This window comes from Camelina sativa, chromosome 4 (genome assembly GCF_030686135.1).
Source record: "Camelina sativa cultivar CO46 ecotype springtype chromosome 4, ASM3068613v1".
Classification (NCBI taxonomy): domain Eukaryota; kingdom Viridiplantae; phylum Streptophyta; class Magnoliopsida; order Brassicales; family Brassicaceae; genus Camelina; species Camelina sativa.
This window is the reverse complement of record NC_141883.1, coordinates 6,062,139-6,079,303: the sequence shown is the minus strand read 5'-3', so window position 1 is coordinate 6,079,303 and position 17,165 is coordinate 6,062,139. Positions and strand designations below refer to the sequence as shown.

Here is a 17,165-nt window from a genome sequence, read left to right as displayed (position 1 = left end):
AATTGACCTCAATGGATGCATTTGCCGTCGATTTATATTCTATAATATTGTTTTGCAGCCGTAGTAATATCTCCTGCTGGTAAATAGCCATTTTTAATATATAGAATTTGGAAAGTGCATTTTCAATGCTAAAATTTGATATTTCAGATAGTTTATTTGAAAATATATTTAGTTTAGCTGTAAATCGGCATAATATCAAAATTGAGGTAGAAAAATACATTTTCGAAATTGTACATGTTGAGAATAACTCTTTACATTTCCAGCTTTAAGAGACATCAAAACATTTGAAAGAGTTTTTATTTTTCAACAGATAATAATTTTTATTTAATAAATTTAAATAAAATTAATATTTTTTTTATATAAAGGTGAATATTAATTCTTATTTTTTGTTGTTTAGGTAATTTGGGATGTTATGACTATGGTTTTTGATAACGGTTGAACCTGAATACTTTTTCACGAAAAATTAGAAAGAGGTATTATCTGGCGAGTAACAAAAATTTATGTTTATTGGTTCAAGACTTTAAAATGTTTAATTGGGGGAAAAACATACAAGAAACTGAGAAAGTGGGCTGATCTATAAGAAACAAATAATAGCGGGATTAAATTGAAATCTCCTAAAAGAATGCTTCAATTAATAAAAAACAAAAAATACTGTTTACATGCGCCTCCGTATAGACGGTTATTTGTAGCGAACAAGAAAAGAATAACTTGAACCGGGTCTGATGTATGTTGATGACTCTTCTCTACAACACATCTTGAAACGGAGACGACTCGAGATCATCGATTCCATGGAAGCTTCTTCTTCATCTCAGGTCTGACTTCATTCTTCTTCTTCTTCTTCTTCTTCTCTTCTCCCTCACTGATCTACCATCTGATTCCTAGTTCCATTTTGATTCTGCAATTTCCTGTTCACGTTTCAAGCTAATCCGTTTCTTTCTTCTTCTTCTTCCTCTATCTTCGGGGTTCACGCGAACTTCTCTAGGGTTTCTCCTTTTCTTGTGTCGAATTTGATGTTTCTTTGGTTTGATTTCGTGAAATCAGGCTAAACTTGCTGATATGCGAGAAAAATTAGGGCGAGAGGTTCGTGTGTTCGAGACTTCGAGTAACTCACAGAGGCCAACCCAAACTTCTTCTAGTGCTGGTATAGTTAGCGGATTCCTGATTCTTGCTAGTGTTGTTGCATTTGATCTGAATTTTTGAACAAGTCTTGTGATTGATTTGGTTTGTAAAAATTCCCACAGAAGATGAATCTGATGATTTCTACGAGTTCACACCTCAGGATTATTACCGACTCTTGGCTACTAAGAAAGAAGGTAAGATCTTCTCAAGAATCTAATCAATTTGTAATGGTTTTGGGCTGCGTTTAGTCATTTCCATGGAAATTTGCATATCGATTAACTCTTCTAACATGTAAATTAGATAAATCATTGAAGACAAGAAAACTCCGGGAAGCAGAAGAAGCTGCTCGTCGATCCAAGCTTACTAAGGTTCTTGTTATTATTATTCTGAAGTTTTTTTTGTATTGTTTCATGCTTTGAATTATCCCACTGACTGTTTGTAGATTGATACTATCTAGGCTGTAATCCGTGTTCGTTTCCCTGATAATCACACATTGGATGCGACATTTCATCCCTCAGAAAAGATCCAATGCTTGATTGATCTTGTCATGAGAGTAGTTGCCCACCCAGATATTCCTTTCTACTTGTGTACGTTTCCATTACTCAGATTTTTGATTTTATGTTTCCTTTCTCAAGGTAAAGAAACCTGACATCGTGCTTTTCTTTTTTGGCAGACACAACTCCTCCCAAGAAACAGATAAAAGATTTCTCACAAGACTTCTATTCTGCTGGGTTTGTTCCTGGAGCAATTGTCTACTTTTCGAACGATCAACCAAAAGGTTAGTTTGTGACATTACCTTCACACGCCACTGTAGACTTCCTCTTTCTCTGAGAAGCTTTTATTGCATTGCAATATTTAGTAAGTGAGGTCACTTAGAGGTACTGAGAACTATGCCTGTTAAATTGTCTAAGTCCAAAAATCTTGCAAACTTAGGATTGATACAGCTCGAGAAGAAGTTTAGGATTATGTGAATACATAGGGAACAATAATCATAGAAGGCTGGTTAAGTCGGGTGTATCAAATAGATTCACTGTTGAACTATGAGCTTTTACATACTACCTTCGAAGAATCTGTTGGAAAGAGGACTGAGCTCTTAAGTTATCTCTTAAAACCCCAAATGTTTTTGTTGCAGATGGTGGTGCGAGTTCAACTCCTTATCTTAATGAAGAGATCTTGTCACTGAAAGATTTAGAGGTCATGACCAAAGCAGAGGAAACGGTTGAGCCATCGTCAGAGGAAGCCACGGTTGACTCTGGTCATGTACCGGTTGAACACGAGCCTAAACCCACAGAGAAGAAGAGTACAAAGCCTAAGTGGTTTAAAATGTGATTTTCACTTACGTTACCCACATAACAAGAACTAGCAGGATGTTGCCTTTGAAATGTGACGGTTGGAGTGTGTCAGCATCACAGTAGCAAATCCTTTTGTGTCGGTATGGGCTTCTTTACTGTCTTGGCTCATTTGGATTTTGTCGGCGTAAAAGTTACTTCCATTATAGCATTTATTCTCTGTTTTTTTTTTTTTATAAATCTGTTTCGTGCCAACCTAGAATCTAGAAAGTAAATTGATGCGTTGGGCTACGCCATATAATCTTTAGATGAACTAGTTACGTATACAACGATGTGGAAGATAATAAGCAAGTGATGATTAATTTCTATAGTATCAAAGAGTGTGAATTAGTCTGAAAATATAGTGAAAAATGGTATCTTTATAAAGTGCTAATAGTATAAAAGAGCATAAAAAAAAAAAAAAGTATAAAAGAGCATTATTTTGTGGTTGCTGATCAAAGACGTATGATTTGTTTGGGTAGGTGAAATCCAACGGTCAAAATGTATATCAAACTCGTAATTTATTGAAAACCCCAAATAAAACGTCACATTTATTCTTTTTGACTTTTTCTTTCTCAAACAAAAACAATGATATATCTTCAAAAAATCTAAAGATAATGGGATGATCGAGCTCAACCATCACTAGTCTCGTATTCCCTCAAATTATGATTACCACTTTCCATTTAATTAACTTATAATTATTCCCTTAGTGATTTCACGTAATTGTTATGTTTTTCTTCCTTTGACAACAACGATTCATCGCCTCCCTCTATATATTCACAGTCCCTTCTTTTTTCTAATATATCTATAAAGTATTCGAAGTATCAATCAAAACTCAGACAAAACAAATTCTCCAACCTGCTGTGTTTTGTCGCCAGCCACCGTCGAAGGTTAAAGATCTCTTCTCGCTTTGTTCTTTATTTCTGTGTTTTCGTTTTTCTTTTCTAGAGGAAACCTGATCCATACAAATTACTTGTAATCCAATTTTCGTATTGATTCTGTTGTGTTAAGCTAATTAAAAAAACTCCTCTTGGAGATTTCGAAATTGTTGAATCTTTAGTGTATTTTTTTTTATTGATTTTTAATCAATCAATCAATCAATCGTAACCAGAATGATTACAATTCCACTTGACTTCATATATTCGTTTACAGGTTTGTTGTTGTGTGTTTTTCCTCTATTCTGTGGTATCGTTTTGTGTAAGATGGGTTCTGGGCAATGGCATGTTGAGAAGAGGTCTACTTTAAAGAACGATTCTTTTGTGAAAGAATACAATCCAGTCTCTGAAACTGGGAGCCTCTCCATCATTGTTCTTGGTGCTTCTGGTGATCTTGCCAAGAAGAAGACTTTTCCTGCACTTTTCAATCTATTCCACCAGGTTATTTATTGTTACTCTAAAGTTTTGTATCATTATGTATTGTTTCAGTGTCTAATTGTTTTTTTTTTCTTTTTTCTTGGATTTATATGAGTAGGGGTTTCTTAGTCCAGATGAAGTTCATATCTTTGGATATGCAAGGAGTAAGATTACTGATGAGGAACTGAGAGATAAAATCCGCGGGTTAGATGATCGATGATCCCGCCTTTTGGTTTTTGTTTGCATCTGAGACGATGAGATGCTTATATATATATATATATATATATCTATCTGATTGTTATGTAGATATCTTGTTGATGAGAAGAATGCATCTGCGAAATCAGATGCTTTGTCCAAGTTTCTTAAGCTGGTTAGTCCATTGTTATTACGAGATTGCAGTCCTGTTTTATTTTGGTTACTGAAAGAAAATTCTAAATTGTAATTAGATTAAGTATGTGAGTGGACCCTATGATTCTGAGGAAGGGTTTAAGAGATTAGACAAGGCGATTTCTGAGCACGAGATCTCTAAAAAGACTTCTGAAGGATCTTCCAGGAGATTGTTTTATCTTGCACTTCCTCCGTCTGTATACCCTCCCGTAAGCAAGATGATCAAGGCATGGTGCACTAACAAATGTGAGTTTATACTGTTAAATTATTGTCCAACATTATACTAGATACAAAATATTAGGCAACTCTTCATTTGAATATATAATCTTTACAGCTGATCTTGGTGGATGGACTAGGATCGTTGTTGAGAAACCATTTGGAAAAGACTTGGAATCTGCTGAGCAACTGAGTTCCCAGATTGGAGCGCTGTTTGAGGAACCACAGATTTATCGTATTGATCACTATCTGGGAAAAGAATTAGTGCAAAACATGGTAACACTTATTTGCTTCTAGTCAATGGTTTATTTATTTAGACTGATGATAAAGATCATCTAACCGATGTATCATTCGTGCAGTTGGTTCTTCGGTTTGCCAATCGCTTGTTTTTGCCACTATGGAACCGCGACAATATTGCAAACGTTCAGGTGAGAGCTTGATCGCTTAGCATAAATGTTTCTGAACCTGAGTTTAGAGTTGAATCCATCCACATGAATCTGTAATTCCCTTTTGCAGATCGTTTTCAGAGAAGATTTTGGAACTGAAGGTCGCGGGGGATATTTTGATGAATACGGGTAAGCTTTTCTAAGTGTTTCCTTTGAATATGATGTACATGAGACACTAATATCATAGCATTCTGATGAGTTTTATAATCTTCCATTTCAGAATCATTCGTGATATTATTCAGAACCACTTGCTCCAGGCAAGTCGTTGTACATTCGAAATATGACATTTTTGCTTGAAGTTTCCTTCCCTGTAACTGCAGATGCTTTCATGTGTTGTTGTTAACCAAGTTTAGTGTACTACAGGTTCTTTGCCTTGTCGCCATGGAGAAACCAATTTCTCTTAAGCCCGAGCATATCCGGGATGAGAAAGTGAAGGTGATTACAGTTTTCTTGATCACATCTTTTGTGTCACATCTTCATTTCCAAACTTCTGTAGGAGATTACCTTTCATCCAATTTGGATCAAGTGATGTCTTCATTTGAATTTTCAGCCAGTTAATACAAATTGACTGATTTCTTAAGTGAACTTCAGGTTCTTCAATCTGTGATCCCCATAAAAGATGAAGAGGTGGTTCTTGGACAGTATGAAGGATATAGAGATGATCCAACTGTTCCAAATGACTCAAACACTCCAACGTTTGCCACAACAATTCTTCGCATAGACAATGAAAGATGGGAAGGTACCATGTCCCCCTTCACTCTTCATCTTTCATTTTCTACGACGAGTTTGGAAGATCAACTAAAAAGTCAAAATCATCTACCGGCATTAGTTCAATTCATATTGTCCATATATACCGCATTATTCTACTATATGGAACTCTTCTGTTTTTGCATAAATGATTAAACCCTCCTGAAGCTAAAATGACGTAAATCTTTATAATGGAAGAGACATAAATGATTAGCACTCTCATTTGGTGTTACCTCTATGCCAAAATTCTTATCTATTAGTAGTGATTAGTGACTTGTGGATTGATGTATCTTTCAGGTGTTCCTTTTATACTGAAGGCCGGAAAGGCAATGAGTTCAAAGAAGGCAGATATTCGCATTCAGTTTAAGGATGTTCCTGGCGACATATTTAAATGTTTGTATTCAAACCAAATCAAACTTTCACAGATTTCAAGTGTATTTACTGATACTTGAAATTTTGTTTGGTCTAATCTCTCATGCAATGCAACAGGTCAAAACCAAGGGAGGAACGAGTTTGTTATACGCTTGCAGCCTTCAGAGGCCATGTACATGAAGCTAACTGTAAGTGCCTGATGAAACCAACCACGAATTACTAAAATTACACCCAAAAAAAAAGGAGAGATTCACTTTTGTTCATTCAATCAATCTGAAGTTTTTGACTTTGCTGCGCAGGTGAAGCAACCGGGCCTGGAGATGCAAACTGTGCAGAGTGAACTAGACCTATCGTACATGCAACGTTACCAAGGTGTCTCGATTCCAGAGGCGTACGAACGCCTAATTCTTGACACGTATGAATCTAAGTTACATAATAACATTAACTCTGTACATCAGAACCTTTATTTTAACCATTAATTTTTCATATTCTATGTCTCTCTGCAGAATCAGAGGTGACCAACAACACTTTGTTCGCAGAGACGAATTGAAGGTACTTTAGTTTTACCTTTCTCATTCAACACTTAGAACCCTGAATACTTGAAGTCATTTCAAGAATCCCAACTTTGTTTCAAACTTCCATAATCTGATTCCCAAAAATTTGTTTTGAAATCTTTCATATTTTTTTCCCGTTGAGAATATCTCTAAACACATGTCTGTGATCAATCACAAAAACAGGCAGCTTGGGAAATCTTCACTCCACTGCTTCACAGGATCGACAAGGGAGAGGTGAAATCGATCCCATACAAACAAGGAAGCCGTGGTCCAGCCGAAGCAGATCAGCTACTGAAGAAAGCTGGTTATATGCAGACCCATGGCTACATTTGGATCCCTCCTACATTGTAAATGGTATAAACACAACACAGATATGATGATGATGAGTACACACAAAATAAGAGCTTCTTTTTGTTTCCTTTCTTGCTGAATAAAAACCCTTCACTAGTTTGGAGTTTGTTAATGAATCTGATGTATACTAGTGATCTCTTCACTAGGACATTTGTTTATGTATTGTACTTTTTGTTGTACTAGTCTGTTGTTTTCTTTACATAATGCATAGCAAGCCTTGTGCAAAAACTATTTCTTGCTTAGTAGAGGATTTCAGCTCTAAATTTTTTTCAACAAAAGAAATATATATGCAAAATATAAGAATCGGAGAAAAATGAATTGTCCACACCATGAATTGGACGTATACACACAGAAACATGTTATTAGATAATAATTGATAAAATCAATAATGAGTAAATTGGCAATAAGATATTTTCTATTAACCTTAAAATAACGAGGTATTAAAAAACAAAAAAAAAACTTAGAATAAATCGTATTTTAGCACGCAATGTTCGTGCATACCTGTAATTTTTATATCTTATTTATAGAAATTTTTTTTGATGGATCATCTTTCCGAAAGTGATTGTCGGAACTGTTTAAATGAGGACAAAAAAAAATCATACGGTGATTTGTAGGGTTAGTAAACAAGTATTTAAAGCCTTACGAACTTAATAGATCGGCCGTCGGTATAGATGGGCTAGACGTAGGACCCACTAAAGAAGGTGGGGCAGTGGACATGGACTCATTAAACAAGGTGGCAGTCGGGGCGTTCCAGAGACAAATGCTACATCATGGTGTATGAAAAACATTTCCACGAATACATTGGAAAATTTAAAATTAGTTACTATCAAAAGATTTTGTGACGTTTGAAAAGGATCTTTAGTTTCATTGGTTGTCGGAGCAAGCTATTTTGAGATAGCTAAAAGACGTGAACATGTTCTCTCCACACATGAGCAGGGCAGAGTTGAGGTTCTCTCTATGGTGAAGGAGGTTGGACGCAAGGTTATCTTTCCAAGAGAGGAAGGTGGAGGAGGTTGGACGCAAGGTTATCTTTTAGTTGGAGAAGACCTCCCTAGAAATCCGACTTTAGACCAATATCGTGCTTGAATACCGTCTACAAGGTAATCTCTAAACTGCTTGCGGTGCGGCTTCAACGTTTCCCTCCAAGTGTGATATCTCCCTAGCAAACTGCATTTATGCCGGGAAGATTACTTGCAGAAAATGTTGTCCTTGCGACAGAGATAGTTCAAGATTACAATCGTAAGAACATTAGTGAAAGAGCTATGCTCAAAGTGGACATCAGAAAAGCTTTTGACTCAGTGAATTGGTCCTTCATTCTTTCATCTCTAAGAGCCATTGGAATACCAGAGAGGTTTGATGACTAGATCTCGGAATGCATTTCAACTGCCTCCTTCACGGTTTGCTTGAATGGCAACTCTAGTGGCTTCTTCACCAGTTCAAAGGGTCTTCGCCAGGGCGACCCGATTTCTCCGTACCTTTTTGTGCTTGGCATGGAGGTTTTCTCGAGGCTCCTTCAATCTCGATTTGAACAAGGCTATATCAAATATCATCCAAAAACATCAGGTTTGGTTCTTTCCCACTTGATGCTTGCTGACGATATTATGATTTTCTTTGATGGATCTGAAGCCTCTCTCAATGGTATAAATGAAGCACTTGATGATTTCGCTTCTTGGTCGGGTTTGCATATGAGTAGAGAGAAAACTCAATTGTTCCATACGGGGTTAGACCAGGACCAGATCTCAGCGATATCCAGACATGGATTTCCAGTGGCTTCTCTTCCAATTTGTTACCTTGGTCTTCCCCTTATGCATAGAAAGCTGAAAATAGCTGAGTATCAGCCTCTTTTGGACCAAATCACCCGCAGATTTAATGGTTGGGCTGTGAAGACCTTATCCTATGTCGGGCGATGTCAGTTGATTGCCTCTATCATTTCTGGCACCGTCAACTTCTGGATCTCAGTCTTTATCCTCCCAAAAGGCTGTCTCAAAAAGATTGAGTCTCTTTGCTCTAGATTCCTCTGGTCTGGAAGGATAGATGGAAGTAGGAGTGCAAAAGTTGTTTGGGAAACAGTGTGTCTCCCCAAGAAAGAAGGGGGCTTGGGTTTGAGAAGATTCTCCCGTTGGAATACCACCCTTTGCCTCAGATTCATTTGGCTGCTATTCTCGGACTCGGATTCCCTTTTGTCACGGTGGCACAAGTTCCATAATATCAAGAGCAACAGCTTCTGGGAGGTGAAGGAAGCGTCATCGGACTCCTGGCTGTGGAGATCATTCCTCCGGTTACGGCCTCTAGCAGAGAAGTTTATTAAGGTCATTGTGGGCGATGGTCGTTCAGCTAGCTTTTGGTTTGACTCGTGGACCCCTTTTGGATCTTTGATAAAGTTTATTGGTCCTTCTGGGCGTCTCAACTTCAAGTCCCCCTCACCAAAAAGATAATCGATACTTGAAACCCTGCAGGTTGGAAGCTGGCTTCTCCCAGATCTGATGCTGCTCTCAAGCTCCATATGCACTTGACTACTCAGCCGCTTCCTTCGTTGTTTGCTAGGCAAGATAAATACTTCTGGGTAGTGAAAAGGAAGAGTTTTAAAGCTTTCTCCTCTGCTGCAACATGGGATGTGCTCAGGCCAAGACAAGAGGTAACTGATTGGCATGATGTAGTGTGGTTCAGAGGTCACATTCCAAAACATGCCTTCAACATGTGGATTTCCCATATTGGTAGATTGCCTACAAAAGAACGGTTAGCAGCATGGGGTGTCGTACAATCCCCGCTCTGCTCCTTCTGCTCTATGGAGATTGAATCTCGAGACCATGTCCTCCTATCCTGTCGCTTCTCTAGAGTTATTTGGCAACTGGTTCTTGCGAGGATCGACCCTTCCTGTCCCTCTCCCCAGTCATGGCCGGAACTTCTCTCCTGGATCAGATCATCCTCCCAACAGGCTCCTCTTCTTTTGTGGAAATTTTTTGCCAAAGCATCAATCTACAGCATCTGGAGACAAAGGAACAATCTCATCCACAATCAGCCATCATTCTCGCCGGAACTCATCTTCAAGCAACTTGATAGGGACATCTGAAACATCATCTTAGCTAGACTCACTCGTAAAAGGTTTGGCAACCTGATGCAGTTTCATAAGCATGATCATCACTGCTTGTGTTTTTTTTTTCCGTGTAATTTGATTCCTTGTTTTTATTCTTTTTTGCCAAGGAATCAGAAGTTATAGGCTTTCTTGTAAAAGCCAAACTTTCCATTTATATGCTATTAACAGTTATAGCAAAAAAAAAAAAAATACTGTATTTTGAGTTTACGAATTTTTAAGTAATACTCGTAAATGAATAAAGGTTAAAAACTTCAAATACAATTTGGTTTTAATTTTTAAACTCAAAAAAGTATTAAAAATCTAAAAGAAATTTATGTAATACTTTGTCAAACTATTATAAATTATACAGTTTTTTTGGTTTGACCACTGTCTATATCAAGATTTCTCCTAATCCTCTGTGAAGGATCACAACTGTATTGTGTATATAAAGTATTGATCATACCTCAATAAAAAAACTACAATTCACAATATCTTTAGAGAGATGATGAGCTTACAGCGTTACCACTTGTGTTTTATTTTGTCTTGGCTACCTCTTCTTGTCTTCTCGATGACGTTGGATAATACTTTGTCATCCAACGACTTCCTCTCACCGTCGAACAGCCGAACCATTGAGTCTCCGGGTCAAATTTTCGAGCTTCGTTTCTTTAAGCTCTCCCCACACTCCGAAGATGGTGCCCGTTGGTATCTTGGCATATGGTACAGAGATTTACCTACAAGGGATTATGTCTGGGTTGCTAATAGAAACAATCCTTTGTCCAACCCCGTTGGAACCTTGAAAATATCAGATGCCAACCTGGACATCCGAGATCCATCTAATAATCTTGTCTGGTCGACAAATCTTGCCAGAAGAAAGACCAATGCTCCAGTTGTGGCAGAGCTCCTCGATAATGGGAATTTTGTGCTGAGATGCAAGGATAGGAACTCGTCAAATCAGTTGTTGTGGCAGAGTTTTGATTTCCCGACAGATACATTGCTCCCCGAGATGAAACTTGGTTGGACAAAGCGAAGCGGTCAAAACAAATTCCTACAATCATGGGCAAGTACACATGATCCATCAAGTGGGGATTTTAGGTACGTTATTGATACTGTCGGAGGTGGTTTGCCTCAAAGGGTAATAAGGGAAGGAGGCAGAATATTAGTAACCCGTGTGGACTCCTGGAATGGTATAGGGTCCATTGGTCTACCCGCCACGCTTGTAACAGCAAATTTAAAATTTGATTTTATTATGAACAGTGAATAAATCACCTACTCCTTCAAAGTCACCACGAACAAGATCTACTCGAAACTCATAATGGACCATAGGGGGACATTGCATAGAATGGCACGATTTCCGAGAGCAGAAGATTGGGTATCTTATTGGATAACTCCGACGGACATGTGCGACGGATATGCTGCGTGTGGCTCTTACGGTCAGTGCGACACGAACGTGTCACCCATGTGTACATGTATCGAAGGTTTTAGGGCAAGGAACAAAGAGGCATGGACAGGGATGGACTTTAAGGATGGATGCGAGAGGAAAACGCCACTTAGAAGCAATAGTGATGGGTTTCACCAGCTGAAGAAAATTAAGCTGCCGGATACAAAGGCTGTGACTGTGGAAAAGGGACTCGAGTTTAAGGGATGTCAAAGGAAGTGTGTTGAAGATTATTGATAAGTTTGAAGGTAAGAACTCCTCTCTCTTATCTCTTCTCAATCCACAGTACAATCTCAAACCCTAATTGATAAGCTTGGAGTTACAGTTCTCCAATCTCACCACCTAAGAACAGAGCACATAAGCTCTAATTCCTATTTACACATCAATGATCACACAAGATGATCCTATATTTTTCCTCTCAACCTCTATTTATAGTCTATCCTTCACATGCTTCTCTTTACTCTTCACATGTGCCTCTCACATGTGCCCTCTTATCAATACTCCTCCCTTTCAAAACAGCTTGTCCTCAAGCTGTGATGTAACAATTGTAGTGAGGATGGAAAAACAGTGACTACAGTAGAGAATAGAATCGTTGATGCACTGGTAGAGCTGACCCTGAGAAACGGATCCGCTGCATTAACGTGACTTTTGTAAGTTGCATTGTTGTCTTTAGACGATGTGTTGTGTTTGAACTTAAACCACCAGTCCTTACAAAACACAAAAAGAGTCTTCATCCTAGTATCTCCAAACCTTTGAATCTGTTCCAATGCCCTTTGAATGTTAAAATCATGCTTCATCTTCATGAAGATAAGCTGTTGCGGAGTTGTTGGGATGATTGGCAGTGCCAACGACAAAGATGCAGAAGTTGCAGGTTGAATGACTTTCCCAATCTGAGACCACCACACATCATCATATCGTTTGATTCGGAACTTGTATACAATCACATATCCATACTCTTTATTCTGTTTCCTGCCATAGTAGAGCTGATGTTGCACACACATTGATCTTACGCACCATAGCATCACCGTAAAGTTGCAGGTCATCCATATTTGCAAGCTAAACTGCTCTAATTTTTTCTTTCTCCGACAATGCCACACTGAAAAATAACCTCTCTTGTGCAAAACGATGTTTAATAGTTCCTCCGAGCTTGTGACAATGTCTTCAACTGATGCATGGTCATTAAGCTGAAATACACCCTTATGTTTTATATGCGTAAGCTTGTGAAATCTCTCAAAAACATTTTTAGCAGTACACTCTCCAGAGACAGTCCTAAGCTTCACACCATTTATTCTTGTCAATCCTCTTTGATAATCCATGATTACTAAATTGTTGCAGAACATCAACTTCTCTTTGTCCAAGTTACATCCATCATAACTAAGTTGTCCCATGATCTGTGAATCCTGTAGCAGCTTCATTGATCCAACCAAATTCCTGTCCTTGAATTTGAATTTCCAGGTTTTGGAAGACTTCAGTTCATGTCTCTTCCATAGTAAATTGTACCTTCTTAAAAGCATTATATCGAACAAATGATCTTCAAAAGAACTGTTGGTCATTATATTTGCTGGCTTCTCATAACAATCAACCACTTCCGAGATATCCAAACCATGTAATTGTTTCTCTTTTTGAACCATCCAAGCAACACTGCCTTTAGTAGGTGACAAGAGTCGATTGTACTCTAGAACATCCAATGTTAAATCCTCAAGAACGTTCCTTGATTCATCTTTAAAAATCAAAGCTTTTTGCTGACCAAGACCTGTCTCAATCAACTCATGCTCCTCCTCAGCTGAATCTGATTCTTGCATTGAATCTTTTACTAAAATCACTTCATTATCAGAAGTTTGTATTGAAGGGCTTAAAGGCTTGACGTTCCCAAACCGAACATACAATCGTGATTTGAAATCTTTCCAATTTGTGAAGGATACATGTGTGAACCAACTCAAATCATCTCCTTCCAAGTGCAACGACACCAAACTTATCTTCTCCACATCATTATTTTGATAAAAACAAAAGAATCTTTGAACCTTGGAAATCCAAATACACGGATAAACTCCATTGAAAATAGGTATTTCGACTAGCTTGACCAAACCATCTCCATAGCCCATCATTAACGTTGATTCGTTCTTGCTCAAAAGTGAATTATCTTTCGGATGTTCCATTGATATGTTGAGTCCTGAATCAGAAATGTTTACCTGTGGTGATGAAAGAATCATGTTTGCAATTGCAGTGTGTTCCACGTCCAATGATTGCCTTTCAAAACACAAATCCGCATCGTTATGCGTTTCTTTCCTCTTCTCCGAGACTTCAATTGGTTTTTCTTCTCTATACTCTTGAATGAGTCTGCTTCTTTCATCTTTGTCACCGAATCGCAACAACAAGGCTAACTCCATCATTCCCCAACTGTCAAATAATCCCCATACTCGTGTTCGCCGTTGAAACCACAAATGAGCTTCACCTTCGAGAAGACTATGTGCAAGATTCAGTTTCTCATCCGCCGTGAAATTCTCTTGAACAAAGAAATCCTCCAGCCATGAAATCCATGGTCGTAGTTCACCCGAAACACCATCGAAGATAGGAAATCCCTCGAGACACATTGCAATCAAAATCCCCAAATTGTAAAAACCCTTACTTTCTTCAGTGTTTGATTCGATCCGTGTTCACAAGCGCACCATTTGATAAGTTTGAAGGTAAGAACTCTTCTCTCTTATCTCTTCTCAATCCACAATACAATCTCAAATCCTAATTGATAAGCTTGGAGTTACATTTCTCCAATCTCATCACCTAAGAACATAGCACATAATCTCTAATTCCTCTTTACACGTCAATGATCAGGATGATCCTATATTTTTCCTCTCAACCTCTATTTATAGTCTATCCTTCACATGCTTCTCTTTACTCTTCACATGTGCCTCTCACATGTGCCCTCTTATCAATTACAACTGTACAGCATTCGCTTATGTCGATATGTGGGATGGCGCTGGGTGGAGTTGTCTAATTTGGACAGGAGAGCTAGTTGATTTAAGAGTTTTCTTCTCCCATGGTCAAGATCTCTACGTCAGAGTGGCCAAGACTGATCTCGGTATGTTCTGTCCCTAGTTATAATATATATCAAGATCGATTAAGAAGATTCATCAAGCCACGTTTAGTAGCGCAACATCAGCTATATAATATTGTAGAAGGTATCGCATCACAAAATTTGATATAGGACCCTTTTTTTTGTCTACAGGGAATGACAGAAGCATAAGTAAAATAATCATAGGCTTGATTGTTGGAGTTGCGGCCGGTATGATTTTTCTCTGCTTCGTCATGTCCTGTTTTTGGAAAAAAAAACAGAAACGATCAAGGGCGAATGCAGTGGAAACACCTATTGGTATAGATATAGTAGCTCTAACCTACTTTTCTTTTAATTTTTCATCGTGTAGCTATAGATTTTTAATTTTATTTTATGTCTTCAACTTTGTTTATTTATTGTCTTAATTATTGCAGCCGTAATATCAACTAGAAGATACTTGTCTGGAGAAAACGAGGACTTGGCACTTTCACGGTTGGAGTTTAAAACTGTCGTCATGGCAACTGAAAACTTTTCTTACGCACTTGGACAAGGCGGTTTCGGTTTCGTTTACAAGGTACAACAAAACTATAGAAACACTCATTATGAATTAATACGACAACGTGACACACTGGAGAGAGATTACAACATGTTCTTAAAAACATCATTTTTTTTTTCTTCGATTATTTCCACGCACAACACTGATAAATATATAGAGTATATCAATGTTATTATTTAAGACATGTTAAAATAACTCTAAACCAACATTTAAATTAATCGAAGGGAATATTTCGGTAGATCTCAAACCAAATACCAAAGTTTCAAGAGCTCACAAGTAAAAAAAAACTCTTAAAAAAGTAACTTCATATATATATATATATATAGACATACATTACCTACTTGATCGAGTAACTAAGACCATCACCAGTAACGATTACATCGTTGCTTAAAAAAAATATATATTATTTTAATCATGTATATATTTTTTATTTTTTGTTAATGGCAACCATTAGAAATATGACATCTGACTATTTGTTAAAAGGAACGTTTCTTCAGCAAGCAACTCAAGCACGATTCTCTTATTTTTTTTTTTCTCTCTTAATATTATATATTATTTTTTAAGCAACTTTTTTCATGAGCAATTCTCACTAATGATGTCCTAAATGCACCTAAACTAGTTCACCTAATTTTTTTTTTTTTTTAAAAAAGATATCATTTATATAATAAAGGGAAGAGTTATTACATGGAGACTTTTTTTTTATCTTTTTAACAAACAGAGCTGGAAGACATATGAGACAAATCATTTAAAATCCTTGAAAGTGTTGGAACCAAAGGTAGAGATAGGTTTCATGATCTGGACTTGGAACTGAAGATGAAGTGCTTCCCGAGTTGTCGAGTCCTAAGAATTGAAGATAGTTTACCTAATTTTGTAGACACCAATTTTAATATTTTCTTAACTAAATGGCTCGCACACACTAAAAGTGTGTATCTTTATAAATATAAAAAAATCTTAACATATCAAAAAGAGTTTTGCCATGATAGGTATTTTATATTATTTAATTAAATTATATTAATATTCGTTTAATCTTTTCCATTTTTTCCCCGCAATATTCGTTTTAACTAGGTCTACACCCAACAGTTTTCAAAATCATCTTGCGCACATCACATGTATATATATATATAATATGTACAAATATACATCACTGATCCGTATGTGTTTACTTCTATGCGATCGTATATAATATATGTGTGTTTCTATCTAACTAGGCGATGTCAAAATTTTAGTAACTTATGAAATGAGTGATAACAGGGGAGATTACTTGACGGAACACTTGTAGCTATAAAAAGATTATCAGATATGTCAGTTCAGGGGACCAAGGAGTTCGAGACAGAGGTGAGGTTGATCGCAAAGCTTCAACATATAAACCTAGTACGCCTTGTCGGATTTTGCGACGACATGGGCGAGAAAATCTTGATCTATGAATACTTAGAAAATCGAAGCCTTGATGTCTACATATTCGGTTAGTATATATTGTCACTAGCTTGTTTAGTTCTTACAGTTTGCATTTTCATATATCTTTAATTAGGAGAAGTAAGCTAATTGGCCAATCTCAATTTCTAGGAAAAAATGAGAGCTCTAAGCTAAACTGGCAAAAACGATTTGAGATCACTAAAGGGATTGCTCAAGGTATCCAATTGTTGGTTTGTGGTCGGTTTGTGCCCATGATTTGGAGCATACCGAACCGGTTTAATTGAACCGGTGTAATAGAGAAGTTGTTTTCTAAAAGATGCGAAACTCATTTGTGGCTGTTCGTGAAGTCTCTTGCCTTGTATATAAAAGGAGGATTACTCAGAGACATAAAAAAAAAACTTGGACAACACTTGTGTCCATTGACATTGAAAGAGAGAGAGTAAAACATTCTAGAGAGAGAAAGCTTCGAGAGATCAACGGAAAGAGCACTTGAACGGTGGCTTGTGGTTGATTTCCATCTGTGATTTCAACCCCGATCTCTGCATCAGTTCTCAGACGATTCATGCCATATTCGTCACTAAACCGGTGAAGGTACGTTTCCGGTTTCACGCTTCCGCATAGTAGTCTAACATTGGTATCAGAGCTTTTGGCTACGGTTCTGGCATGTTTTTCATTCTTAGTTATTATATCGCTTTGAGAACCGAATTTGAATGCATAAATTTGAGACAATATGTGAATAAACCGCCGATTTTAATTCGCCCATAACT

At 37.4% G+C, this 17,165-nt stretch overlaps 3 protein-coding genes and 1 pseudogene across 4 annotated transcripts; all 4 read left to right on the top strand.

The window, feature by feature from the left end:
* The first annotated feature begins 629 nt into the window (after nt 1-629).
* On the top strand, nt 630-2,648 carry LOC104779959 (plant UBX domain-containing protein 1). Its single transcript, XM_010504396.3, has 7 exons — nt 630-812; nt 1,042-1,141; nt 1,242-1,313; nt 1,420-1,487; nt 1,577-1,706; nt 1,793-1,897; nt 2,252-2,648. Exons 1-7 carry the CDS (start codon nt 723-725, stop codon nt 2,446-2,448), a joined length of 762 nt encoding a protein of 253 aa, XP_010502698.2. The 5' UTR covers nt 630-722; the 3' UTR covers nt 2,449-2,648.
* A 334-nt stretch (nt 2,649-2,982) lies between these two features.
* Nucleotides 2,983-7,100, top strand: LOC104779957 (glucose-6-phosphate 1-dehydrogenase 5, cytoplasmic). Of its 2 annotated transcripts, none has more exons than XM_010504395.3 (16): nt 2,983-3,337; nt 3,600-3,823; nt 3,918-4,003; nt 4,106-4,169; nt 4,246-4,432; nt 4,521-4,678; nt 4,762-4,830; nt 4,919-4,977; nt 5,069-5,105; nt 5,212-5,283; nt 5,440-5,587; nt 5,893-5,988; nt 6,085-6,155; nt 6,267-6,382; nt 6,474-6,519; nt 6,705-7,100. In XM_010504395.3, exons 2-16 carry the CDS (start codon nt 3,650-3,652, stop codon nt 6,870-6,872), a joined length of 1,551 nt encoding a protein of 516 aa, XP_010502697.1. In that variant the 5' UTR covers nt 2,983-3,337; nt 3,600-3,649; the 3' UTR covers nt 6,873-7,100. The 2 variants fall into 2 exon arrangements, with proteins under 2 accessions (XP_010502697.1, XP_087366096.1); XM_087509970.1 differs by having other exon boundaries at nt 3,067-3,337; nt 4,543-4,678.
* Nucleotides 7,101-11,284: 4,184 nt separating this feature from the next.
* LOC147945477 (receptor-like serine/threonine-protein kinase SD1-8 pseudogene) lies at nt 11,285-11,617 on the top strand (annotated as a pseudogene).
* A 2,676-nt stretch (nt 11,618-14,293) lies between these two features.
* On the top strand, nt 14,294-16,452 carry LOC147945476 (receptor-like serine/threonine-protein kinase SD1-8). The gene is made up of 4 exons (XM_087509272.1): nt 14,294-14,456; nt 14,604-14,660; nt 14,864-15,003; nt 16,237-16,452. The coding sequence occupies exons 1-4, from the start codon at nt 14,294-14,296 to the stop codon at nt 16,450-16,452; spliced, it is 576 nt and encodes a 191-aa protein (XP_087365398.1).
* The last annotated feature ends 713 nt before the right edge of the window (nt 16,453-17,165 follow it).

Coding starts and splice junctions, on each gene's coding strand:
- LOC104779959 (XM_010504396.3), top strand. CDS start 723: ATGTATGTTGATGACTCTTCTCTACAACACATCTTGAAACGGAGACGA. Junction 813..1,041: donor AAGCTTCTTCTTCATCTCAG/GTCTGACTTCAT, acceptor TCGTGAAATCAG/GCTAAACTTGCTGATATGCG. Junction 1,898..2,251: donor TTCGAACGATCAACCAAAAG/GTTAGTTTGTGA, acceptor TTTTTGTTGCAG/ATGGTGGTGCGAGTTCAACT.
- LOC147945476 (XM_087509272.1), top strand. CDS start 14,294: ATGTGCCCTCTTATCAATTACAACTGTACAGCATTCGCTTATGTCGAT. Junction 14,457..14,603: donor AGTGGCCAAGACTGATCTCG/GTATGTTCTGTC, acceptor TTTTGTCTACAG/GGAATGACAGAAGCATAAGT. Junction 14,661..14,863: donor GATTGTTGGAGTTGCGGCCG/GTATGATTTTTC, acceptor TAATTATTGCAG/CCGTAATATCAACTAGAAGA.
- LOC104779957 (XM_010504395.3), top strand. CDS start 3,650: ATGGGTTCTGGGCAATGGCATGTTGAGAAGAGGTCTACTTTAAAGAAC. Junction 5,989..6,084: donor TCCTGGCGACATATTTAAAT/GTTTGTATTCAA, acceptor GCAATGCAACAG/GTCAAAACCAAGGGAGGAAC. Junction 6,520..6,704: donor TTCGCAGAGACGAATTGAAG/GTACTTTAGTTT, acceptor TCACAAAAACAG/GCAGCTTGGGAAATCTTCAC.